Genomic DNA, 26293 nt, shown 5'->3' with positions numbered 1-26293 from the left:
GAAAACACATTTTTACGTGCGCCTCTCAAAACTCCTGATTTACTACTGAAAACTAAGGCCCATCTGATCCAAATCTGGTAACAACCAGCTTTAGCATATGCAACTCAGTAACACATGCAAGGGAGGGATGATTTCTAGCAGCCAGTTTTGCAGTTTTCTGGCTTTATTTTACCTTTTTCCTTTTGACAGAAACAGAGACCAATGCTCCTCTGCAGTTTGCATGGTTCATTTAGGAATAAGTGACACAGTCAGACTCTTACCTCCTCATACACTCCAGAGCTTGGGTGAAGACCTGTGGAGCCATTCCATGTTCATGCTGTAGGATCAAGCACTGCTCTAGGGTGACCGACATGGCAGTCCTATCCTTGGCACTTTTACAGCTTGTAAATCGAACGCCATTTAGTCTGCGGCATATCTAGAAATGGGATATAAATTCATCATTCCTTCCTCATGCATAACCTTCTGTCACAGAACACACCTGTACTTCTCCTCTAAGACTCTGATGTCAAAAGTTGTCATTGCTGAGAGAGCAAAACTTCATTACATGAGTTATAGAGAAAATACTGATGTAGAAAATACATTTTATCTTCCCATGTCTTGTTCTAGAGGAGGTTTAACCTAGCAGCATTTCCAAGCTACGTGCAAGCAAATAAAGAAATTCAAACATACTGGTAACAGAAAAGGGGAAAATAAATATGTGTACAGAAAATCATCTGAATTATGCTTAGATTAATAAATACCTCAGCAGCTTGCCAAAGGATATCAACATTCTTATTTTTCCTTGCATGTACATTTTGTCCCAGAAATCTTAACAGTTCAGGCAGGCACGTCTGACTACGAGATCGAGGTAGACCTGTAAAACAAACAAAACCAACTCCACTTACTTATCTGTATTCAACACTTCTACACAGATAAGTTATGTGGAAAGTGTTCCTATATGCCATTGCAAACAGTTGTGTTTTCTTAAAGCTATCAAAGCTTACAACAATTAATACAATTCTTAATTACTTAGAACCACCAACAAAACAAATTCGAGTTCAATTGAATTCAGCTGGAAATACACATTGAGGTTATGCTAAACTTCAGGGGCTCCGAATCTGATAGCAATATAATAACAGAGTGAACAAAGGGAGTAAGAGTGGTATAGAATCTTGTTTTGTGTGTCACAGATGTGCTTGCTTTCGCACACTGTTCAGAACTGTAAATAAACATGTAACTGCCTGTACTATCACTCCTCAGAGAGGAGAGGATACCATGCATGTCTCCACAGAAACCCTGATGATATAATTTTATATTCTGCTCACATTTTCAATCTTAAATTTGCGAGCTGGCCAGTTTTCAGTAACAAGAAACAATCTTTCCGTCAGGACACTGCACTCCCACAATGTGTTTATTAATATTTCACTAAGTTGAAATTTTTCAATATTTCAGAGTGCATGCAATAGTCACCTTACATGTTCAAAGTGTTACATGTCATCACGTCATCTCTTACACGCGTAGCAAGATACTCAAAGACAATCAACAACAAGTATTAAACAGGTTGTCTTTTTTTAAAGGGGTAACTACAGAGGACAAGAACTAAGGCTTTGACTGGATAAATAAGGCAGTATGCACTATTAAAAATGATTATGTGACAAAAACAATCCTGCAGATGTGATACATGAGGTTTTCTTTTTGGGGGACATCTCTTTTCACAGTAAATAGTATGTTAGCAATATCACGTGCTAGCCAAAAATATTGTGAGCAAACCAAAATCCTTGTTTGCTCTGCTTGAACTCTACACCCAGAAAGAAAGTAATACCAGTAAACAAAAAGAGGGCACAGGCCATCTCCACAAATATTTCTAAAGACAAGGTGAGCCAATGGAACAAGGAGAAGGAGCTAATGAAGCTAAGACAGTGATGAACTTAAAAATTCTGCAGTGCTTTAAATCAAGAGCACAGGGACAAGGACACTGGGTCAGGAATCAACTTTCCTTGTGTACTGTTCGTGAGCAGAACATTTCCTACAAGTTGCCAGCAGATAATTCACTAGACCTCTGGTCCTCTAGGACCAGACCTCTAGGAACCATTTGGGTTCCCTGTTGCCTGTACTTACCACAGACTACACCACTGTCTGGACATAATAACCACCTGTCTTACAGTTAAATGTAAAATGTTGTTCTCTCTTGAAAAGGGTTCATGGAAAAGTATGTTTCACTTCGTATGTCCTAAATGTCACCCCAGAGGAGGTACAAAACACATCCTCAAACCTCCCTTACAACAAGCAAAGTCCCAGGTTTGGCCATGCAGTCTCAGCTTTTCACAGAACATCTCTTAACACAACTGCTGGGACACCCACAATGTTTTTTCACACTTCTAACCAGAACTTTGGCTTAATGTTTATAACCACAAACCATCTGTCCAAGCTGGACTACAAAAGCAGGTACAATATGGCTGCATTTACTCAGGACAGTGAAGCAGAAGGAAGTTTTGGCAGTGAGCAGATTTTCCCCCTTTGTGGTATTAATTTCATGTAGCAGGGATCAGTGTAATGACAGGTATCAGAGCACTTGAAAAAAGACAGGTGGACACAAGATTATTTTGTTTTCTTTCACTGTTAAGGTGCATATTAATGCCACCTGTCCAACACTGCCCACCAACCTTGCTCACAACCTCAAGTTTACTTGAAGACAAAGCTCTGGTATAAGGAGTAAGTGTTACTGGTAAATGACAAACTCAAGGTTGTGGCACCAGTGATCTTTAAAAATAGAGGAGAATAAGTACAAAATCATAAAAGAGTTCAAAAAACATGAAAAGAGAATGAACAAATGACTGGACAGAAAACAGACTGCAGGATTAAAACATTTCAGGAAAAAAAGCAAAAGCTAAAAGATGACTGGATCAACATAAGAGGTTTGGGGATGAGGGAAGAGACTAAAGAAAAAGAAAAAGCAAAACCAAAGACAAGAGGAAGTAACCAAATGGGAACTATTCTTATGGAAGTCTATGGACAGAGACATGAAGTAACGGGGAGAAAAGTAGAACAAAAATCACTTTAAATTGATTAACTTTTGAACTTTACAAGAAAGCCTGATGGTAGATAGAATGAAAAATTAAAACTCTATAGCTAAAATTTCAGAGAATTAGTTATGGAGGATTATAAATGCCTGGAAGGAGGGAAACAGCTTCTGCTCTCAGCTGCATCAAAAAGAATCCAGGGTAACTGAAAGTACAAAATGTATAACAGACAGAATTCTTGCTATCCTGTTGTATGTTGCTGCATTTGTATTTCTGCAAAAAAACTGCAATTGTGGGACCCATAAAATTAGTTTACAAGAGGGCTGATACTAATAATAACCAATGAGTGAATTTTCACCACTTTTGCTGTAACATGTGAATAGCATTTATGCCACTACCTCCCACAAAAACAGTAGTGAGAAATTTTCCTATATAACCGGTAAAATTCAAGCTTGTAGCTATTGTCTCTCTTCCAGGTGCAAGACATCTCTGTTGCTGGCTGCAGGTGCAACAATTATAGGCAAGTGCCAAAGGATAAGCACAGGGAAAGCAATTAAGTTCCTAAAAATGGGCAGTTGCTCTCTGTACAGGTTATCATAAGTACAGAGGACCCAGCCAAAAACTGCGCATAAAAGTAAGTGCTGCTGCTACAACCTGTCACTTTTAATGCATTCCCCTCACAGCAACCTAACTGCCTAGCTGCATGTTTATACAGCACATTATGCCACTTAGAAAGAGCAGCAAAAAAAATTTAAAAAGGTAATTTGATCAGACTGACCTTTAAACCTCTTGAATCTGCTCTACTTATTACTAGTGTGTCAAAAGAGTTGCATCATTTCCGGGAAGTTACCAATGCTAGCGCATCATCAGCATTTAAATAACTAATATGAAGGAAACAAATTTAAAAATCACCCTGGATTGTGCTGTTCAACCAAATTTGCCATTAATTACCAAATACTTACAATCATCAGGCAAAACTTCCTTGAACTGCTCAAAATACGAATTCAACCGCACTAAGCTTTCCATGTTAATTATTTCTTGCAGTGAGGTGTCTCCAAACCTTTAAAAGGTGAAGAAACAAACAAGTTAAGCTCAAGGTAAAAGGTTTCTCTTCTTCAAAAACAACCACACTTGGCAATATGACTACCAGAAAACAGTTTAAAGATTCACCCCATTAAATTTCTAACCATTCAAATGCAGAGTAAAGTGTAATAGAGAAGCGTTGTAGTGATTCATTACAGAAAAAGAAAATATATGAAAAGGGGAAAAGTGAGGAAGAAAAGTGGGAAGGAAGATGAAAGAAAAATAATGTAGAAAATAGTACTTAAAATTCTTTGGCTTTTGTGCCTCCCTTTCAACATTAAATACCCATCTGGTAAATAATTTTGCCAAAATGTGAACTTTTAATGGTGGATTTACTAGTTTAGTTCATAAGCTAGTAGTAACCATAACACTGGTAGATGGGATTGAGAACTTTGACTTCAGATATGTACCCAAGAAATATGGATCTAGGAGTAATAAACTGTGAATGTAAATACAGACTGTCAACAATGCCATAATTAATCTCATCTAACTATACCTACATACATGTATGTGCTTACACATGTGCCTGACTTCACTGGAGTTCTCCATTAGAGCAGTGCTCCCTCAATGTATTCTTTACAGGATGTGGCTGTAACAGAGGGAAGCCCTGGTGGCTATTCCAAAACTGAACAGTTTCCCTAGCAAATATAATTACATTTTTCAGCTTTACAAGAACAGTCTTGCACTACATAAGAAGAGGGAGTCTAGGGGAGAGTGCAAAACCAAGAGGGCAAATATACAGCAGTACTCGGAAGATCTCTCAGCTTCTAGTGAGCTGTCACTCATAGAGGTGTTGAGTCACAGGCAGCACCTCTGTGTTAAATACCCCGTGATAGGTTTCCTCCTCTGAAAATTCACATCTGAACCACATAAACCTGCACTAGACTCAAACCTATGAGGTAAGGAGCTCCACAGCTATGTCCCATATGAAGAAGGGCTTCCTTTTGTTTATTTTACATTTGACAGCTTCATTTAATATTCCCTTGTTTGTGTATTGGAGAAACTGAATCACTGTTAGCAATGCAACAGTGTAAGTCCACGGACATACTTCCATCAGAACAGGAGATTGCTGAACTGCCATTAAGGTTGAGCTTGCATGACTGAATACATACTTCTCTGCTAGGGTTTGCTGCTCATTGATTCCCACATTGAAGAGAACAGGCTGAACCCTCAGTAACATGCCACTCTGAATCTCTCGCGGCAGCAAATCAAACAAGGCGCTTGGCAAAGGGATCCTCACATTAAATCCATCACTGCAAATAAATAAACAGGTATTAGACGTAAAGATCACAAAGCTACATTCCGAGAATGTGTTACTTATGTAAAGAGAGGGATAACATTTAGAACATAATATGACTATTAAAAAAAGTCTCAGTCAAAACTGAGGACTTAAAGGATCTGCCACAGCTTGCTCCTAATCACAAGAGCTATTCTAGTTCAAAGACAAACCTGCAGCAACCTGTAATGTTGATTTTACATCCTCATGGACATTTCAATCAGATCTGCCAATTTCCTGACAAAAGCTGATTTTGCTCTGCTCATTAATATTGCAGCTCTTGTACAGCTTGGGTAGAAAAAGCCAAATTTTGGCATGTCCCCATCTCATCAAGAGTAAAGTATATTTAATCTTTAAGTGCCTAAGAGGATACATTTTTGGATACAGTAAGTAGTACTGACATTTCTGGGCAGAACGATAGAGGCAATGATAGTAGCGACCCAAGCATAAATTGAAGGGGGAGCCAACAAAAGCACTGAAACAGAACCTTCTGACTCAGACCTACAAGCTGCTCCTGCAGCACAACAGGCTACCTCAGGTCAGCTGAACTGCTGCAAAGAGCACTGTGTATGCTTTATCTCATGGCAAATGTGAGGTTACACAACATATCTTATCCCATAGCATCAGTGCAGACTGTGGTATGTCGTATTACCCTGCGTTGGAACTGCCAAGACACAAGTTACTGTGGTTTGTGTGCTGTGTGTTAACCTATCAGCAGCAATACCTTGGTGTTACATTCAAGACTTTACAGTGCAGAACTCTCAAGTACAGCATATACTCTCAAGTATAGCAAAAGAGCTCTGAGAAGTATTTAATAAGGTAATCAAAATTGGTCTGTCCCACACTTACATTGGATGGACACACAAATGCTATGCTGTGTCTGAAAGCAAACAAAATATTTTCACCTCTAAATGTAAAGCTTCTAATAGTCTGCACCAGAATACATATGCATGATTCCCTTCTTCTCTTTCTTGAGTAAAATCTAATAATAAGAATAATAAGCAGCACTATCAGATCTGCAACTAATGAAGACTGGTTTCCTGCTGATTAGTGTCCTATAGCTGATGGCAAGTTTCAATTAAAAACTTTCTTTGGAAGGAATTTTCTGTCAGCCATTTCCACTGGTCTCAGCAATTTCTGTAACACACATGATTGGACTGCAGATCTCCCTCAGCCAGGGAACTCTTCATTGCATGTGAACCTTAACTTAAAGTTCCTCTAAATGTTTTAAGAATTCTAGCTCTTTTTCGGATGTAGGCAAAGCTCCAGTGAAGCTTGGTACAGCACACTGTAATCGAGTAAGCCTTATTTCCTCCAGAAACCAGATTTGAAACTAGAAGATTCTAAAGACACATCACAGAAACATTAACACATCAACTTTTGTGAGGCCTCTGTCCTTCCACAGCTTCATCCCCATCTGTGAACTGGCTCCCTCTGGGCAAGAACTATTGCAGGGGCCCATCAGCCCCATGTCAGAAACCAGTGCAAGGCCAGCTGATAAGCAGGCCGAGGCACTCAAACTGAAGCATGACTGTTTGTTGTAAATGCTTCCCATCATAATAAAGCTGTAACTGATCACTCCCACTCCAATTTATGTGTGGATGTGAATGTTTGTTACTGCAGACTTTTCAAACAAAAATTGCTTCTAAGCTTGAAAATATCTCTTTTCAGGCAAGTGGCCAAAATGAGCAGCACGCTGATGTTTAACAAACATCCATAAGTTAAAGCCAGCTTGGCCCTGGTAGTTTGGAAACTGATCCTAAATAGGCCTCAACTTAGCAGCCCATTAACTGCCTGATACACATTTCATGTCTCATTGTGCTAACAGTGACCCGTTACTCAGTGGCATACAGTAAAGCACTGACCAACTGATCAACAACAGTGAATTTCAGACAATGAGATCAGCCTCAAAAGTCAGTCTGAAATTTAAAAGCAGCATACATGCTTCAAAAAAGATTGAATACTTCTGGCTCATGATTGTGGAAGGCTAGATCAAGGTGATATTGTTCATAAAACAATACTGCCATGGTCTGAGTCTTGCCATATATCCCTTTTCAGCTTAGCTCCCTGTAAAACAAAACATCAGTAAAAATGCGTAAGTCCACTTCAAAACATTTATTTGAAGTTCTGAGGAGAAAAACATAATGGTATGAAAGCACATAATTCATTTCAAGTGCAGGGCCACTGCTTCTCCCCTCCCAATTTATTTTTTACCGATTTCCAGTGATGACGGGCAGCATGTCGGTAGATGTATTTGATGTGGCCTGAGTTACTTTAAAGGTTACATTCCTCAAGTCCATGATTCCCAAACTCATATCCTCCAGCATTGCCAGCTCCTCACCTAAATCAAGTAGGAAAAAGTAAATCATGACCATAACTTGTTACATACAACCTCTCTATCAATTTGATGATGACTGTAGGTCATTGCTCTCATGAAGAAGTTCTATGGATGAAGAGGCTCTGGAGCCCAGGCCTTCACCTTGACCTACACACTGCAGACAATGTCATGGGTGACAAGTTTAGAAAACACCAATTATCTAGCACAGTCGAGATCACTATTCTTCAAGTAGATTATATGCTAATTTTCCAATTTAGATGATGCTACTAAGCACTTCTCAGCACTGTCATAGCCTTGATATCTTTTGTGTTGAAAAAGTGTGTTGGAAAAGTTACAATGTATTCTGGATTTGCTCACTTTGTCCTGTAGGAATACAGGAGGTCAAAAAATTCATGGAGCGTATTTTGGGCACAGTTTCTCCCAGTTTAACAGAATTTAAATCCATTTCTTCTCTGGAAAAATCAATCAATATGATACTTTAAAAAAAAACCTCAACCCTTTGACATTATCTATTATAGCGCAAGTACACTTTATCTTGTAGAAGTAATCCAATTAAATGTGAAGAAATTCAGAGTTAGCTAATTAAGTACTCCCGATATAATCTGGTTTTGCCTTTCAGTTTTCAAAATAACTTTGTAGCTGAGCTGCAGACTGTTCCAAACACTCATGTTCTGCTGCAGCCAATTTAAAGCAGAATTTGCTGACTTGGCAGCTCATACCACCCACTTGCCCTGCGCCTTTACCATAAGTGCTCAGCAGGCTCTCAAACTGCGCCAGCAAGCCAATGGTATAGAGTTGTCTTAGAAATCCATCATCGTGCAGGCAGTTCCTCAGCTTGATAATGAAACCACAAATGAGAGCTGTCAGCTGTGGGAGAGAAAACAGAGAAGAGTGAAATGACTCAAGACAAAAAAAGGCTCTTCAGTCCCAAACGGAAACAACATCATATATAAGAGGTGCCATAAAATCCATCAGACTGATGCTCTTTTCTCTTAAATGACACTCTTCTTTTCCTTGCAGCTGAAGAGAGACAACCAAACAACACAAATGGAAAGGTTCATAAAATCACATTTTGGACTCACTGTCTTCATTTTTCAAGCCCTCTCACAGTAGGACTGCTGGTGATCTCACATCCATTTGTTTTCTGGACACTGTAACTTGTATTAGTGTTCACAACTTATGGATTACAAAAGAGTCTCCTTGGAGAACTGTTTTAGTTCCAGATGGAAAAGTAACACAGCTAGTTCCAGGTCATGAATTTTGATAGGATGAATAAATTATATTTTAAAAATTACATCTTAAGAAAGCTTAAAAATGCAATACCTGTTTGCATTACACAAAGAGTCAAACTATAGTGTTATAAGCTATTCAGGATAGTACTAAGTTCAGTACTAAGATCTAAGATTAGTATTAGTCTTAATTCACTCTGTCAACAAAAGAATTTCCCAGGTGATTGCCATATGCTATATACGCAGGGGTAGGACTTTGTTACAGAATTAAAAAAAGGGAATACATTTCTGTTTATGATGGGTAAACATATTCAAAGCATTAGGTTTAAAAATTATCTGCAATATGAAGTGGGTTTTGCAAAGAAAAAATCCCTTAATTTCTCTCTCTGAGATATTACATTTTGGGACAACAGCCCTACCAAAAAATGTCCAAGAGAGAAGTTATTTGAAACAAATGAATGAGATAGTAATTTCACAGGGAAGTAGACACACTACAGAAGTGTGTCAGGTGGATGAAATGGGGCAGGTTTTTTAGTGCGGACACGTGCTTGTCAGTGGCTGACATAAGAGACCCCAGCAGGCTCAGAAACGGAACTTATAAGGGGAAAAACAAAACCCAAAAACCCACCCAAACCCCAGTACTCTTATCTCTCCCTGTTGCTGGACTTCTCTCCTTAGGTACTGCAAGTCCTGCTGACTTTCTCAATGCAGTGAACAATTAAAAGTAACCAAGGGAGTACACTTTCTGCTCATGGGCTTTTTTCCTCCTCCTGTTTCATATCTTAGTTCTGGTTTTAGTTTGGTGGCATTTGAAGGCAAAGGTTATTTCTGTAAACAGCAGTATATCTTCACTAGTTCTGGATAATTTTTTTTTTTTAAATAGTGAATGTATACCCAAGGGGACACTTAAGTTATATATTGTTAAATGCACGTAAGTGACCAGTAAGGACAGGATAGCACAGGCTGTGAGAGGAGATCACAGTGTCAAACCCAAGAGTAGAACAGATCTGAAAATTTCCAAAACCAGTAATCTTCCATATGAACCCCACCGCATGTCGAAGTGCAATCAAATCATGCATCTTTGCTTGCTTACAGTTTGGCAGAAGACAACATCCCTGCGATACTGAAGGCTCAGGCAGAGCCCTATTGTCGGGGCGCTGTCCTGCATTAACAAAAAGACCATGGCTTTCTTTGCCTTGTCACTCATCATGGCTACGCAGTCTGTGAGTGTTGTCAGCAAGGGATAAAGAGCTTCACTCCATTCGCCTGGTTGAAAGAAGAAAAAAAATTAGCAGCACTGTAAGTACTTTATTTGAAGGAAACATGCATTAATAAGAAACTTCCTGTTGCAAGTCAGAGTTGTTGATAATTCACATTTAGGGATTGTTATATTTTGGCTGGCTGGTTACTCCCTGCTTGTCGTTAACTAAGTAATCTTACAGAGGGGTTATCACATGAGGAAAACATGGAGAATTTTACTCTGTAAGCCTGTTATGACTTTCCCAACCATGTAATAGCTCCCAGATTTGTGCCCACAGAGCAGGTTATACAATAGCTGATTTGGAAAGTATAACAGAAAGATGAATATCTATATACACAAGTGTATATCACTGTGTGTACATGTTCAAACACACCCTTTCGCAGTGCATACATGGACAGACAGCATGGAGTCCATCATGTAACAGAGATAGTGAACATCTGCTTAGCCATTTCTGTCAATGGGATTCCTTTCAAATATCTTGCCTTTGAATCTTTTGTCGACTCACAGATGCACCATTCAACTCCCTCATCATCTTACTAATCCTTTTGCACCTCAGTGAGGTGAGACGACGCTTATCTCCCATTTACAGCATAGGAATAATAAGGTGGAGAGGTGAAAAATTCATGTAGGTACTCTTTTAAATGTCCTCTGTTGGCTGAGTGGCTTTGAAGGCTTAGAGCTAGCTAGCAAGAAACACTTAGTATATTGATTTAGATGAGAGTCAGCCAGATCCTTGGAAGTAGTTTGCAGCTTGACTTCCATTGAAATACATGAGATATGTCCCAGAGGGACTTCAGGGTCCTACACAGGAAGCACAGCAATGAAATAAGGTTGCCACAGTCCTATTTTAATACCCAAAACATTATGTCTTCCTTTTTCCTAAGAGATTGCTCTGCCTTAAAATGCCCCACAAGCTCAGTTTCTTTTCTTTCCTTCATTCATCTTTTCTCTTAACTAGCCACCAATTTTAAAAACCCATTTCCATGATTGTATGAAAAATTATTCAAATGCTATAACCAAAATCCATTCTCCCTGCAATATAAGAATAGAACAGTGTTTTGGTTTTGCCCTCCTTAACATAATGTTAAAACAGAAGAACACTTCTCTTTTAAAAAAGGGAAAGACAATGTGTTTTATTTTTAAAAATAACCTGAGCTCACAAGCAGAACATGCACAACCCCAGCCCAGTTGGGTGTAGGAACAAGGCAATGTACAGATCAGAACCTGCATGAATGAGGGACTTTAAGCCCCTGAAAGGAAGCTGCTTGGGATTTTGACTCAAAGGCAGGACTAAGAGCTAGTAATAATAAATGTTTCTTTGATGACCAGCCAAAGAGGGGAACTTTGGAAGTCTGCTAACAGAAACATAACTGACAAGATTAACAGAGCCATCCGTTTTGCTTTTGTTCTACGTGGTAGATAGATAACCTAATAAACTACACAAAGGGGAAGCTGTTTGGCTCTGTTCCAGTGCCATAAAAAAGAGCAGGAAACATCAAAAGAACAGGCAAGGAATTACAGCTTGTCTTTTATATTCTATTAAGTATTTTCTCTCAAAATAAACCAGATGCCATAACATGGTCTCGTGAACACTTTACAAGCAAAACACAGATGATACTGTTTCTCTTACTACATTTAAGAGCTTTTCTATAAACAAATGAGAATGACAAAAAGAACTGAAAAGACCTTCCAGCACATCATCATCATCTCATTGCCTGGCTATACATACATGTATATAGTTATTAACTCAGTGGAGATTTAAAACTCTAGTGTGTCTGGCAGCGCTTCATCTGAGAGATGTGTTTATCTGTGGCAATCACAAAGCGCACTGGTGGCACGCCAGCCTGCCTGAAGATAAAGCAGTTGTTAGACTTTTTTTTTTCTCCCAATGCTCACATTCAATGCAGTGGCTCATCTGGGGTAATGAACAAAAATCCTGTGTGCTGTGTATTCTCTTGGTTTAAAATTCTGGCCATGAAAAAAACAAACCCCTGTCAGTCTGCAAAATTCTATATGTTTTTTGCTACCTAATTCACAGGGGTGTCACCTCTGTTCCTTTAATTTTTTAGTCAATGGTAGTTGCTATTAACAATAAATGGGGATAAAAGCAATTGCACTCCCAGGCTCAAATCAGGTTGGAACATTTCACTGGTAGCATTTAAATATATGTGGAAAGACACTAAGTGCTCAACTTTCACCCGGATTTTCCTGTACTTCTGGCCTTCCCCTCATTAATTTTCCTAATACAACTTTATTACAGAAAATATATTGGCTATCAAATCAATCCACAGCATCTTCAAACACCATGAGGCACTAATTCTAATGTGAAATCTACTCTGAGCTTTGCTGTTATGTACTATGAGATGACTAGAAGTTTTAAAAATTATTCTAGACTGCAGTGTGCAGATCTATAGGTAGGATGATGTGGTGTAGTGCCTGAAACTACGGAGATGCAACAAGTTGCTACAGATCTACATCAGCCAGAGACCTAGTCCAGGCTAGCTGTTGGTATGTCTGGGACACAAACCCTGCTTTTTAATCTGATGTTTCTAGTTCATGTTAAAAGTTATTACATTTATAAACCAGCATTGTAGAAACCAGCAGGATGCCTGTCATTTGCGTTAGGTACTTTATATTGTACAGCAAGACGCAAATCCTGCAGTCTCCACTCAGACGGCTACAACTGAATTCTGGCTGGTAAATAAGGGCCAGACTTGCCCCCAAAGCCTTTGCTATTTTTCTTATGACTGCAGCTGACCAAAGTACTTCATGTACACTTTGAAATGTGGCATTTTGAAAAGGGGAGGGACAGAGGGGGAGAGAAAGAAAGAAAGAGAGAGAGGGAAGGAGTGAGCAAGGGAGAGATGGTGGGAAGGTCTGTGAGTTCACATAGTGGACTCCTCTCACTATACACTACTAACAATTTTATAAAAAAATGTCTTATTGAGAGAACCTAATACATAAAAAGCCTGTATAAGTCAAGGATCTAATGTCAGGTGGGAAAAGCTTTTGCTTTTTTCTCCTGCAAGAGTCTCTATTCTCCAGAGCAATACAATTATTGTTAAAATAGCTGTCCTCCAGAGCCTTGAAAAGATATTTTTAGTCTTTTCATATTAAAAACTCCCTAGCATCCATAAATCAAAGTACTGGGCACCTGCAGTTGCCCTTGGTTTGGGACAGGGTTGCAAGGACCCATGATGTCTAAAAAAGAGATTTATTAAATAAGTGGTAGTTACTTAGCCCTGATCCACTGAAGTATGATGAGCAATGCACTTAAGCACGCAGTCACATCACATTTGGCTTCAGAGAAGTAAGCATTAAGTGCTTCACTACACCGTAGCTTCAGCAACTTAAGTTTAAGATGCAGTTTTGGGCATGTCTGGGTACTCAGTTAGGGTAACCTGACTGCTTTTAAATTATTCCCATTTTAAAAATAAATAAATAACATTTATTTATGCACCACATTCATATTTTGCAAAAATTAAAGGGATGATCCAAGAATTAATAACTTGTAGTCTTTTACTGATTAAAAACATTTTATCAGTGGCAGAAGGCAACAGGGTGGATAGCTGAGAAGAACATCAATAAAATTTGTGAAGATGAAGATTGTATCTATACTGGGCCTTTATTTCCCATTGGTTTCACTAAACCCAGGAGCCCATGCTGTAACAGTGCAAAGACCGAACCTTCACTGAACGTAGATTAAACTACTCTCAAATGGGAGAAGCTACAGCCATCTAGCTGGGAGAGTGTGGTATTACAGAGGCATATTTTTCAGATCTTGCAAAAATGCAACACAAATGTGTGCAAGTACAAGAACAGAGGAAAGAAGGCTAATAGTGGGATGAAAGTCTCCTAAATTCTGTATTCTGAAACATTAGATTTGCCATCAGCCTTGCTGACTGCTCCATGTTCTGCTTGAGTTCTCATTCAGAAAGGCCAGCCCAACAAACAGCACACATGAAGGGGCATGTCTGAAATGTCAGGCTCCCACAGACTTCAGTGACATTTGGAACAGGCCTCCAATCATTGTCACCTACAACAGTCTGCTAAAACACAGCAACTGGAGAAACCAAAGAGAACATAAACAAGCACTCTCCCATACCTGGACATGAGAAGTTACCACATACCCCACCTTGCGCTATTATTTAGAAAACAGTAACTTCTCAATATGCTTAGGTAACTCACGTGATATTGCAGAGCATTACCATTTCAAAATGGTCAATCTTAACAGCAAGGCACTTGTTCAGCTGTTAATTATGAACAAACCCCTGCAGTTTTCCGAAGAAGCAGAAGCCATGAATGCACATACCTGGACCAGATTCTTCCGGAGCAGGGCTGCAATCTGCACAGAAATGGAGGGGCAACATGCATGATTAAGGAGCAGCAACACAGTCTAAACATAAGCAACTCAAATGCTCAATGCCAGGGTTCTCAAACACTTTCACTGAACGAAGAGGAGCTCAGCAGAGATGCTCCTTTGCCCGTGGGCACGGAGGGCATGGGCTGTCTCCTCCACTCTGCTGTTTCTGATCAGAGGAATGCCTGGATGGGAGCTTGGAGGAAAGCCAGTACCTGCTAGCCCAGAGGCCCTCTGTGGCTTACCAGTCCCCAGCAATCCACAGGGCACAATATGAGAACCACTGGTTTAGTGCAATTATAGAATAAGCCAGCAGTAAGGCTGCTAAACAGAATAGCAAAAAACTAGCAGTAAGTTCAATGCACTCAACAGAAAATGACATTAAGGCACCCACAATGCAAGAGTAATATGGAAACAGTACTTTGCTATCTTAGACAAATTTCTGTTCTAAAATTTCTGAGATAGTTAACACAAGCATTAGATTGGGTATTAAGGGCTGAAACCTCACCAGTGAAGCCTGTGAATGTTCCACACTCACTTCAGTGGGAGCAAAAAGCTGTCAGATGCAAGTACACTAGAGTGCAATGCAAACACTAAAAGAATAATATACACCCTGTTATAGCAAGTCTGGCATTAATGAAAAGTAGTTTATCAAGCTAACAGGATTTAAACTTCTGTTGTTCATATCTAGTTTCACTAATCGATGAATTACAAATTTGGAAATAACAACAGAAAATACCAAATTCAATTGTATGCATTAGGACAATTAGCTGAGCTAGACAATCTGAGATAAAATCCTCTCAATATATTAAAATTCATCATGTTCGTTAAAGAAGCTACATGCCCCCATACAATTTAAGTAATGAATACCTAAGCCTGTAACAAAAGCAGAACTTCTTAAGTCTCCCTTCTACTATTTCAGACAGTATTTTAGTTTACAAACATTAATTTCTAGAGAGATTCTCTAAAGTCCCTCAATAACAACATACTGTCTCTGTTACCAATTCTGGAACTACCTTGGTTTTTTTAAAAAAAATCTGCTCAGTGTCATTTATTCAAAACTCAGAATTAGTAACAGAAAAAGTGTTGGATCCTTGAATACATGACAAGAAAAAACTTTAAAATGTTGTGATTCTGAACTTAAAGAAAGGATCTTCTTTGTCTCTCAATTATTCCCACGATCCATTGTGGAAAGTGACAGTGAAGGGGAGTTCACAGAATCATCGAATAGTTTGGGCTGGAAGGGACCTTTCAAGGTCATCTAATCCAATCCTCCAGCAATGAACAGGGACACCTTCTACTACATCAGGTTGCTCAGAGCCCCATCCAACCTGACCTTGAATGTTTCCAGGGATGGGGCATCCACCACCTCTCTGGGCAACCTGTTCCAGTGTTTCTCCACCCTCACTGTAATTTTTTTTTCTTACATCTAGTCTAAATCTACCCTCTTTTAGTTAAAAAGCATTTAACAGGCCAGGTTTCATGGGGAGTCAAGGAAAGTAACTCAATTAGGAAATTCCCATTGATTTCAGTAAGCTTTTTTCAAAGTATTGAACCTGTTCCTCTGTCAAAAATACTGACCATTCATTAGGTACTACATCTGCTGAGAATGTGATCAAGTACTCAGCTTGCCCTGGCTTAAAATAAACTTCCCAAGTGCAATTCAAATTGCTCATTAAGACCTATTAACAATGTTTGCACTAGATATCTAAGAAACAGGATTCCCTCTTTAGGATTTTTTAAGTTAAATTCATCCAACATTGGTTGACAGTCACACTTCAGATCTAGCCCTTGCACTTAGGTAACAGTGTGGACTGAATGGGAAGTTGGGATTTTTTTCCTATTTTGGAGGAAAGGGAGGGAAAGGTTACAAAAACTCTTGTTGCAAACCAATCCTTTGGTAGGTAAGTGCACCTACTTCCACTTTTAAATGGCCTAAGTGTCAAGATCTAGAGTAGATTTAAAAGATCAACTGAAAATGAAAGAGAGTGATTGTTCTAAGATGCTTTCAGCATCAAATTGTTTTGGGAAAAGCTTCTGATATCACTCACCACAGATTTTCCCTGTTGTTTTTAATATTGAAAATCTGCAACTTTAAATCATTGATATGAAGGTGCATTGAAGTTTACTGATAAAACTTTCATGTAAATACATATAAAACTTCATGTAAACTAGCTAGCAAATAAAAACATTTAAAGGTATTGAACTGGTAGAAGAAATTTAGCCAAAGATTAATAGAGAACACATTCTGAAACAAGAACCAACTCTCCTATTCCTTTATAATACACAAAAATGTCAATCTAATCTAGAAAAACATGGTCATTTAAGATACTAAGCAAATCATATGCAACATGTACAAAACTACACAAAAGATATTAACATTTATTTTAAATTCCTTCTTGCTTTCTCTTTCTTAAGGAACTGCCTTCCAGTGCAACATTAACAATGCGATGGACATGAAGTCACAGACACACGTAAGGGACAAAGGGCCATCAAACGATAAGACAGAACAGGAAGAAGGAAATGAAAACACAAATCAGTCTTTCTAGAGTTTAACTTGGCACACCTGCTCTATTAAGTGGCCAAATCACAGTGACCACATGTAAAGAATGTGAGAATAAGTCAAATAAGTACATACGTGATTGAAATAATTCTGACATTTAATGCATGGCTGCAAAACTGTCAACCTAAACTGATATATTTCATTCACATGCTCATGGCATTATGCTGGATTCAATCCAGCACCCACTTCGCCTAAAATTTTGATACGATTATTCCACTGACAGCTTGCACTGCCAATTCCGACCTTCCAGCTACAAGAAGTCTAAGTAACTGAGTGCCTCAGCACCGCAGCTTTTGACAATTGGGCTTAAAATTTGCTTTAAACTCCAGTAGGTTCATCCAAGTTCAGTTCATTCTAATGGGACTGCTTGGCTCCCCTCCTAAGCTCTGGCAGCCCAGCTGGGACCATTAGTGCTGCAGTAGTGCCCACACTGCTCTCATGTTTTATTTATCTTTTATAGAGGTTCGCTGTAATAACCTTTGATTGCTGCAAAGAAGCTGAAGCCAAGAAGGAAGCTACCAGAGGTGGTGTTTGACATACGCTAACCCAAACACCTGTTTTACAGCCAGTGTGAAAACCAAATGCCGCTGCCATCGATGGATCTGGCAATGATTTCAGTGGGATCAGGATTTCAAAATAAGTAGTTGGGCTTAGCAGCTCCCAGAACAGCACCAGCCCTGTCTGCCTGACATCAGTGCTCAACACCACCACTGAACTAAAACCACGCGGAAGGATGTAACAGAGGCTTAGGAGTGATGCCAGCGCACAGGAAGACAGCAGCAGTGAGAAGCAGGATCTGGCATACGCACTTTTCTTTCTGAGAGAATGGCATGCACAGGATGGTGTGGATGAAGGTGGTGGTGAGGATGATGAAGGTGGTGAGGATGATGAGGTCTCATTTAAATCTTCTGGATTTATCCAGTAGACACGAGTGTCCCGATTACCTTTCTTACTAGTACAGCTGATGTCGCACTGGAAAACATCTTCACAGCTGTCGCTCTGCAAGCGCTCCTTCTGGAGAAGTTTGTCCACTCTCTGTATAATACACTCCAGACTTTTGTCAACGTTCAACCAAACTTTCTCCTTAAGAGAAAAAAATTCTTTCTCAATTTAAAAAGAAAAGAGACATAGGGTAACAAATCCCCTGGCAATATATTTCCCTCTGTGACTCTAGTCACAGTTCCTCTGGGTTATCGTGTTTACATTTGTGCGCACACAAATTCTGGATATATAAATAATGCATATCAGCATGTCAACAACACATAGCAACATGACTTGTGTGGTAAATTGCAAAGCTATTAGTAAATTGCTGAACAATTTTAAGTGTCTCTTCCTGCACTGTTATTCCAATTTTCAGTTGGGACTATTGTTTATTCTTGAAACTCACATTTGATATAATAATTGCACACAATCAGACATCTTTTTTCCTATGTAATTCAGAGGGTAACAGATAAAACAACTGTATTGTATTACTATCTAAATAACTGAATTGGCCTTATTCATATCTCATTACTGATGACCGAGTATAAGTCAAAGTATGCCAAAACAATTAAACACAGCAAGAATCCATGTCATTTTGAAACTGATATTTCACAATATTAATAATTGTTTTAATTAATCTTGACTATTTTGGGGATTTAATTAACTTCTGTTTATATTACCACAGACAGAATTTACACAGCCCAATTCTCATTTCGACTGGCAGTGTGGTAAGGAAAACCATTCAAATACATTATGCAAACAGTTTTAAAATGCTGTTCATAATCAAAACAGAGAGGAACTGCAAGTTCTAAATATTTAGAGGAGAATGAAAACCAGGAAGGCTGAATTGTACAGCTAACGCACACAAAATATGCTTTATTCTGGAGAAGCGTAAAAGCCCTTTGTAGAACGGTCATTTTTTTCTTTAAAAGCTATTTTATTTCCCTTGGAACTGATTTTAGAAAAGCCATGCACCTACTGTAACAATTTCCACTGTTTAGGAGACCTAGAAATATTTATTAAGGCCTGTTTGTATCCCCATGCCAAGGAGTAACTGAGCATAGGATAGGGGCAAGGTCTTTGCTAGTTGACCAGTACCTCCAAATTACTCAACCGATACCAATATGGTGAGCAGTTACAGAGCTTATAAATAAAAGAACACAGCAAACAAAAACTAAAAAGAAGAAAATATTCATCTCTCCACTAACTAAACTTACCCATTCCTCTTCATGCCAATCCACCTGCAGAGACGATCGGCTATTTCTTCCTGTCCATCTGGCCACAAGCGTATCTTGATCATTTCTCAGCATCACTTGCTCCCCTTCTCCAGAGGTTGGAGATGCTTTTGAAGCGATGTAATCTGGCCTCGCAGCATTCAGTCCATGTATTGAGTTTGCCAACAGCTTGCAGTCACAGACTGTGACAAGTTGCCGGGTCTAAAAAGCAATAAACCCCCCCACATTTTAACAACTTGTCATTACGCTGTAAACAATTTATACTATATTTTTTCACAGAAATAAAAAAGAAGAACTAGTATTCTGTAAAAGAAACAAACTGTTGTTTAGAAGTCTCTAAGGTGTCTTTAGAATAATTTTACAAAATGGTCTTAAAAAGCAGTATAGGATACCAAAACACAAATGGCTCATTTCCAAAGTCTTATTTCAACAGTGGAAAAATACAGAACTGTTTCATTAACTTTTGCCCAGTTGCTGCTGCTTGGCAGATGATCCAGAATAACATTAAAAAACCCATGTGGTTATAGAGAAAAGAAAGCGAAGAATGCACTTTTCTGGAATATGAGGAATGAAGAGGGAACCAGAACTCCACTGCACTCTCAAGAGGAAGTGAAGCCAAATGTGTGTAAAGCAAGAGACAAGCTAAATAAAAAGCAGCAAATTTTAAAGCCTGGTCTGAGTTTGCTTTTGTTTAGGACTGTACACATTACAAAACACTACTGAACAAAGTAAAATAGATTTTTCAAGAAAATCTATTAAAGATAGAGACAGAGAAAAAAATACACTGTGCTTTAGCGGGGAAATGTATTATTGTCCTACCTTGTCTGCCAGGATGGCAAGTGTTCTTTCAAGGCCATTAGCTGATCTATCCTTGGCAGCTCTTGAGAGTCTTTCTGCATAGTAACTGACTTGCGTTTTCAGGGTGTTGATTTGTGCAATAATTTCCTTCGCTCTAACAATGTCCTGTGGGATGTATATTATAGACTGGGAACCTGTTGAAGTGCTGAAAAAGAAAGACTCATTTTAGGGGGAATGTTATTGAGAGGTATGCACATTACAGTGGCATGCTGGGGAATTAATGGCAGACAACAAAAATTTACCTAAGCTAGCAACCGACAGTGAAAGGCCAGTGGGCAATTGCACAGCAGGAACGTGATCCTAGAGCCTTCTCTGCCTTTACTGAAAGCATTCAGATGCAGATTTACTAATCTCTTATGCCAAGTAGCTGCGGACAGAGCTTGTGTACCAGAGGGACAGTCTTGCTGAGGAGAATGTGGGTGATGGATTTTGCCATCAGATACAGAACCACTGTTTGCAGAGACAGCTTGCCCCACTCTCCCTCCCCTTACACCACAGACACTTCACTGAGGCCTGGTTTACAAACCTGTTTTATCACATAGCTACTAGCACCATGAAAAGAAAATCTGCACTCCTCCTAACACAGAAATGCCTCCCAGATCTGTAATGCAAACACTGTGGTATGGACAAAAATCCTTCTGCTCTATTGCAGGCCTTATTAAAGTCACACCAGCAAAAGCAATCTTATGATATATAAAAATCCAAATATGTATCCAGGCTAATCCAAAGACTCTGTCCTTGGTGTAGCTTCTGTTAGTGCACACTTACTACACTATACTAGGGACATGATATAACTCTCTTTATTATGAATTCAGCTGTAACAATAAAAAGCAATACCAAATCTTGGTTTTTTTCAAAGAAACTACACCAATAAAACATATCTTTCTGTTGGGATATGCAGATCCACTAAGACTACTCACTTGGCAGTGGAGAATAGTTTTGCCCTCTAAGTTTAGATATCTACAGAAGTTGCTTATCCAGGCCAAGACAGATGCTTAGACTCCCTCTGTAACTGCTGAAGAGAATACAGCACTCCTAAAGGGTGATTTAATCCTACCTGAGAAAAGCCATTCACAAAAGCTGCCTTGTAGCTTAGAAAATCACTTTAAGCTGAAGTTGTGCTCTTGGTTAACTATTTGGGACCAACCCACCACTACTCCCTTTGCCAGGCAATGTGCTGGATCTTTCCTCCTAGTAGGAAAGCTATACAAAGATCAGGCCTTTACATCAACTCCAGCTGTGGTGTGATGCCCGATCACAATGTGGCATCAAGCAAGAGGTGACACCAATTGTATATTATCTTAATTTTATTCATTTTTTCCCAGTCATGAATGGCTTCAGCACAGTGGCAGCACAGAAGACCCCACTGTTTGCACCCATCTCAGCACTGTTCGAAGGACATAGCTACGCTCAGAGACTGCACAGAGAGGAGTTTCTTTTCCAGGCACAGTTACCTCAGTTTACAGCCTCTGAGAAGTGTGAATTCCTCTGCTATCCCTAGAGCAATGCTGTTAATTTCTGCAGTGTGTCTGAGGTAAGAAAAGAGAGTTGTGTGGGACACGCTTTAAAATCATTGTCACAAATACCAATTCTTGTCCTTTAACTGATATAAAGGCAAGTGGGGAGCTTAATCCCAGTATCTGTTCAAGCTCCATTACAGGAAAAGATGGGGGATTTGTTTTCCAAGGACAAAATGACAAAGTGATTCTTGAAAGAGTTTCCTTACTCGTGTCCCTCTGGTCAGCCACCTGAGTAGAGCAGAGAGCAATCACACCCCAGTACTGCTATGCCATACAGCAAATTAATCTTGGCTTTTTGGACTTTATCTGTACGTGATTTGTGCTCTCTATTGACCGGTGATCTTAGTGATAATTCCTCTGAGCAATTTCTTTCCACGACACAGTGTGGTTAACATGCATAAAGACATATTTGGCAGGAAAGGCCATGCAGCATATTGAGATCTGATTTAGAATTATTACGTTTTTAATCACAAACACTTGCTGGGATGATCAGGGAGGAAAATTTACGGCGTAAAGTTCACATATATTTACTTTCCAACCTGCAATTGCTTTTTCAAATGAACAGCTCTCATTGTACTATATCAGCAAACTGTAACACAGCCTTAAACTCTCAGTGGTTCAACCTTTAACATGAGTAATTTAGGGCAGAACTTCTGCACTGTTGAACCGTCAAGTAATGCTTCCTTTTCATAGGACTGAACACCACAACATGAAGAAAAATAAAAGTTAATGAAAAAGATTAAATGAAGACATGGGTTACAAAAATATAAACCATGCCAAACCTATCACCATAAAGATTTAAAAATACGTAGAGTTATCTTAATTATCTTCTACCTCTGGCAGAAAGTTTCTCCAAGCAGTTTTCACCGGAAATAAGAGAGAAAAAGATACAAAATTCTTGTGTTCTGCCAGCTTTCTAACTTTGTATGATCAGAGAGAGCCAGGAAGCTAGCTGTTCATCACAAACAAACATTGCAGATGAAATGAAATTCATTCAGACATCATGTTCTACAAAGCAGCTACAATTACTTAGAGCACGATTAGGGATACCATGATGCATGACATTAAAAAGCCCTGCACACTTTAAAACACACCAGATCTTTGCCAAAGAAAAGAAAGAAAAGAAAAATAAACCAACCCAAAGAACAGAAACCCTCTCTACAGAACTCTCAGAAACAGAAAACTCACCAACACTCCTCATAACTGCTAAAAAACAAAAAACCAAAATAAAATTAGCAGATTGTTAGCAAATACCAAAAGCAGAAAACAAAACAAAGGATGTCTGGGGAAATAACTTATTTGAGTCATCTTTTCAACAAGGCAGGTACACAACTATTAAACTTGTAAGCAAAAAAACCCACAGATTGCCAGATGATGATGTGTTGTTCTGGGGAGATGTTGTGGATGCGCCAAGCACAGTTTTGCCAATGAAAGGAGAAAGAACTGAATGATATCTATGTAACAGTGAAACCGAGGTGATGGATCTCAGTTCTACTATACTGGTGTTTGTGATCACACAGAAGCACTTAAAAAGAAAGTTATTCTTCAAATGTTTAACCTGCAGTTTTCATGGACCCAGAAGGAACAGTCCTGTAAAGCTTAGAGAAAAAGTACTGGATAGAAATTAAGGTCTCCAATCAGCTTAATTACTGGGGGGCAGGTGGGGAAAGACAAGGAAACTTAGATATTGCAGGAGTGAGGCCTACTTCAATACCTAAGCTGACAGAAGGAGGTTATTTCAGAAAGCAATAGTGGTATCAAAAGAACAGAAGGGTGAGCCTTGCACAGCAGTGTTTCCAGGCTTACAATTTCCTCCAGTCCCATCCTAGTGCACTCTATAAGTCAGGAATAATTACACTAGGCATATTTTTGCACCGATCTTTTCATCAGTACATATCTGACTGATGTTCACGGGATGCTGCTATTCACTTCTCCACTGCCAAAATTATTTCTGCAGTTGGCAGAGCCTGGTTTCCACGTCACTCCTTCCTCCCATCAGCTCCAAATCTCACAGATGCTTTCTTTGGAAGGGCATTATCAAGGTCTCCCTTTCCCTGGCTACAACGACTGCTTGACCTGCTGCTCTCATTTTTCCTTAAATTCTCCATACTGCAGCCAAAGTAATGCAGCATCACCTCCCATTGGGAGCTGGAGTGGGTGCCACACGCATCTCTCCCTTTAGCATATATGACCTTTCCAATTTCTGTCCCTTCCTCTAGTATATATGGTTGCACTTCCAGAGAGGTCACTAATCAGTCCCTGAAGACAGGACTGTGCAGGTCAAGTGTCCTGCCTGTAGAGCAGAATGAAGCCAGATTCAGAAGCCTAATCTGTGCATAAACCTTGAGGCCATGCGGAAAAGCCTCCAGCAACAGCCCCAGAACTAAACCCAAGTTGCCAACAAGGAATTTGCCTGTCAGGCACAGCTGTTCTGTACTGAAGTGTTCAGCAACAGGACCCTGAAGCTATGAGAGGGATGAAAGTCTCCTGAAAATAGTGGGTTGGAAGCATGATGTAGGGCAGCTGAGGAGCTTCTACAGAAAAAACTTTCTAATGCACAATTATGTGGAACCCAAACCCAACTTCTAAAATAGCTAAACTATTGAATGAACAAGTATTGAGGAAAATTAAAGATTTCAATAAAGAGACTATTAGAAAGGGCCCATCAGTAAACAAATAGATATGGTAATATAAAGGGGAAACTGTTTTACCTCTCCTTCTTTGGAAAAAACCATGGAACAATCTTCACAATGTATAGTAGAACTATTGAATGAAGTGCAACAAAAACATAGAATGGAGTGATCTTCCAAATCACTGAGCATGGAGCAGGAGGAAAAGTCACAATAACAGCTGACACAACAACATTTCTACTTACTGTTTCTTTGCTTCTTCAAATTTATGCAGCTTTTTCCGCAAGCCACCTGATTTAAAGCCTTGACAATGAGCTGCTGGTGCTCCTATGGTGACTATGTCGTAGTTCTGATCTGGGATGGACAAAAATGACTTACAGATGAAAGCTTGTCATCTTTAATGTGGACAAACAACTGTGGAAATTCAAAGCCTACTCCAGAAGTAATTTTTGTAAAACTTTGTGCCAGTGTTTTGAAGGACATGGAAAACTGAATTGTTATAGGGGCCATGGAAATCCATCAAGTACTTTTGAGATGAAAACCATACTTGAATGCAGGTCCCCTATTTCTTAATCTAGAAAACTGACAGTGAAAAAGAAGCCTTGAACATTTGTCTTTACACAAAACCTGCCATTACTGGAATCACTCACATGGATATATAGGACAAGTGTGTGTACATGGTTAGTGGGAATTACTGTTAAAAGAAGGGAAAACCTAGGTTATTTATGAAGAAACAAGCTTGATTTGAACAAACTGGTGTGATTTTGTGTAACAGGACATAATGGTTCGAGAGAAAAAGCACAAAAATTAACAACAAACAACAGTCAGAACCTTTGCTCTTCTGCTGCAATTCAAAACAACTGGAGGGGACATACCAGCTTAATCCAATATATTCCCTAGTACAAAGGCTGACTTGTGTCACCTAGGTACAGTTAACTCCTGAACCTAGTTTTGCCACCTGTAGAATAGCAATAGCTATACTTACAACTCTTCTTTTGCTTGAGATTTTGCATCTGAGGACAGATGGTGCTACAAAAATGCCAAGTAGCACTACCACTACAGAGCAGTATTTTGTAGAAACTTGGCTATATGGTTGAGGATGGAAATCAAAAAAATGAGAGAAAAGTAACAGAATAACATGAAGAAGGAGCAAAAGAAACAAATACCTGATCCTCCATCATCTTGGACTCTCATTCTCTGTATATGTAAATTTGTAGGAACAAATTCCAATTTTTTATCAGCTTTCAAGCTACTGGCTTTAAATGAAGGACCTGAGAAATGCAGGAGAAAATTAAACATAAAACCCCCCTGCTTCTGCTTATGCTAAAACATTCAAGGAGCTTCATTCATCATTTGCTATGTGCTGAAAGTAAAGCAGAGAAAAGAAAAAAATATCTGTCTGTTACTGTCTGCAACTGTTCTCTACTTTCAGGATAAAATAAGAGAATGAATAAAACAGACAAATATTCCCAGATCATTAGAAAACTCATAAGTGCTAATAAAGAAATCTAGTAATAGTATTTTTTACTCATAAAACTGAGTACCCAATTTCAGAGAAGCACTAACAATCACAGTTGTAAAGCATCACATCATTATGAAAAAGAAATCACCTTTATACTGGTGCAGGTCAGTTAGATTTTCCTGATAAGTTAAAATAATTGTTTGGTACTGTGTAACTATTTGTCGACGAAGGCTTTCCCAACACGGAGACAGTTCTCCTAATTCTTCTAGTTCACAGACTCTAGAGGGGAAGGAAAACAAGAGAGGTGTTTAGCTCTGTTGTCCATTTGACCAAGACTGAGTTTCAAACGGTATCTCTGTAGCACCATCCTCAGCTGACACATTCTCAGTTCACTGTAGTCCAACCTACTCACCAGACTGGGAATGCTTCCACACATACATCCCAAAAGCACAGCTGTTGAGCTCTACTCAATGGGGCGGAGTCTACTTGGAGGCCTGT

At 39.1% G+C, this 26293-nt stretch overlaps 1 protein-coding gene across 1 annotated transcript in view; it reads right to left on the bottom strand.

Annotated features, from left to right (window-relative positions):
- The window catches only part of INPP4A (inositol polyphosphate-4-phosphatase, type I, 107kDa), a gene marked incomplete at its 5' end in the record, with an annotated part of 35342 nt that extends 9268 nt beyond the window's left edge, over positions 1-26074 (bottom strand). Inside the window, 15 exons of the mRNA XM_010194461.1 lie at positions 261-415; positions 741-853; positions 3962-4059; positions 5195-5335; positions 7573-7699; positions 8440-8563; positions 10019-10191; positions 14499-14531; positions 18054-18192; positions 19308-19526; positions 20145-20328; positions 22892-22909; positions 24579-24687; positions 25500-25604; positions 25944-26074. Of these exons, the coding sequence (XP_010192763.1) occupies positions 261-415; positions 741-853; positions 3962-4059; positions 5195-5335; positions 7573-7699; positions 8440-8563; positions 10019-10191; positions 14499-14531; positions 18054-18192; positions 19308-19526; positions 20145-20328; positions 22892-22909; positions 24579-24687; positions 25500-25604; positions 25944-26074 (1869 nt within the window). The remainder of the gene's footprint in view (positions 1-260; positions 416-740; positions 854-3961; positions 4060-5194; positions 5336-7572; positions 7700-8439; positions 8564-10018; positions 10192-14498; positions 14532-18053; positions 18193-19307; positions 19527-20144; positions 20329-22891; positions 22910-24578; positions 24688-25499; positions 25605-25943) is intronic.
- Between the last annotated feature and the right edge of the window lie 219 nt (positions 26075-26293).

Source organism: Mesitornis unicolor, unplaced genomic scaffold (assembly GCF_000695765.1).
Source record: "Mesitornis unicolor isolate BGI_N332 unplaced genomic scaffold, ASM69576v1 scaffold28431, whole genome shotgun sequence".
Taxonomy (NCBI): domain Eukaryota; kingdom Metazoa; phylum Chordata; class Aves; order Mesitornithiformes; family Mesitornithidae; genus Mesitornis; species Mesitornis unicolor.
The sequence above is the reverse complement of the archived record's forward strand: the minus strand, read 5'-3'. Positions and strand labels throughout refer to the sequence as shown.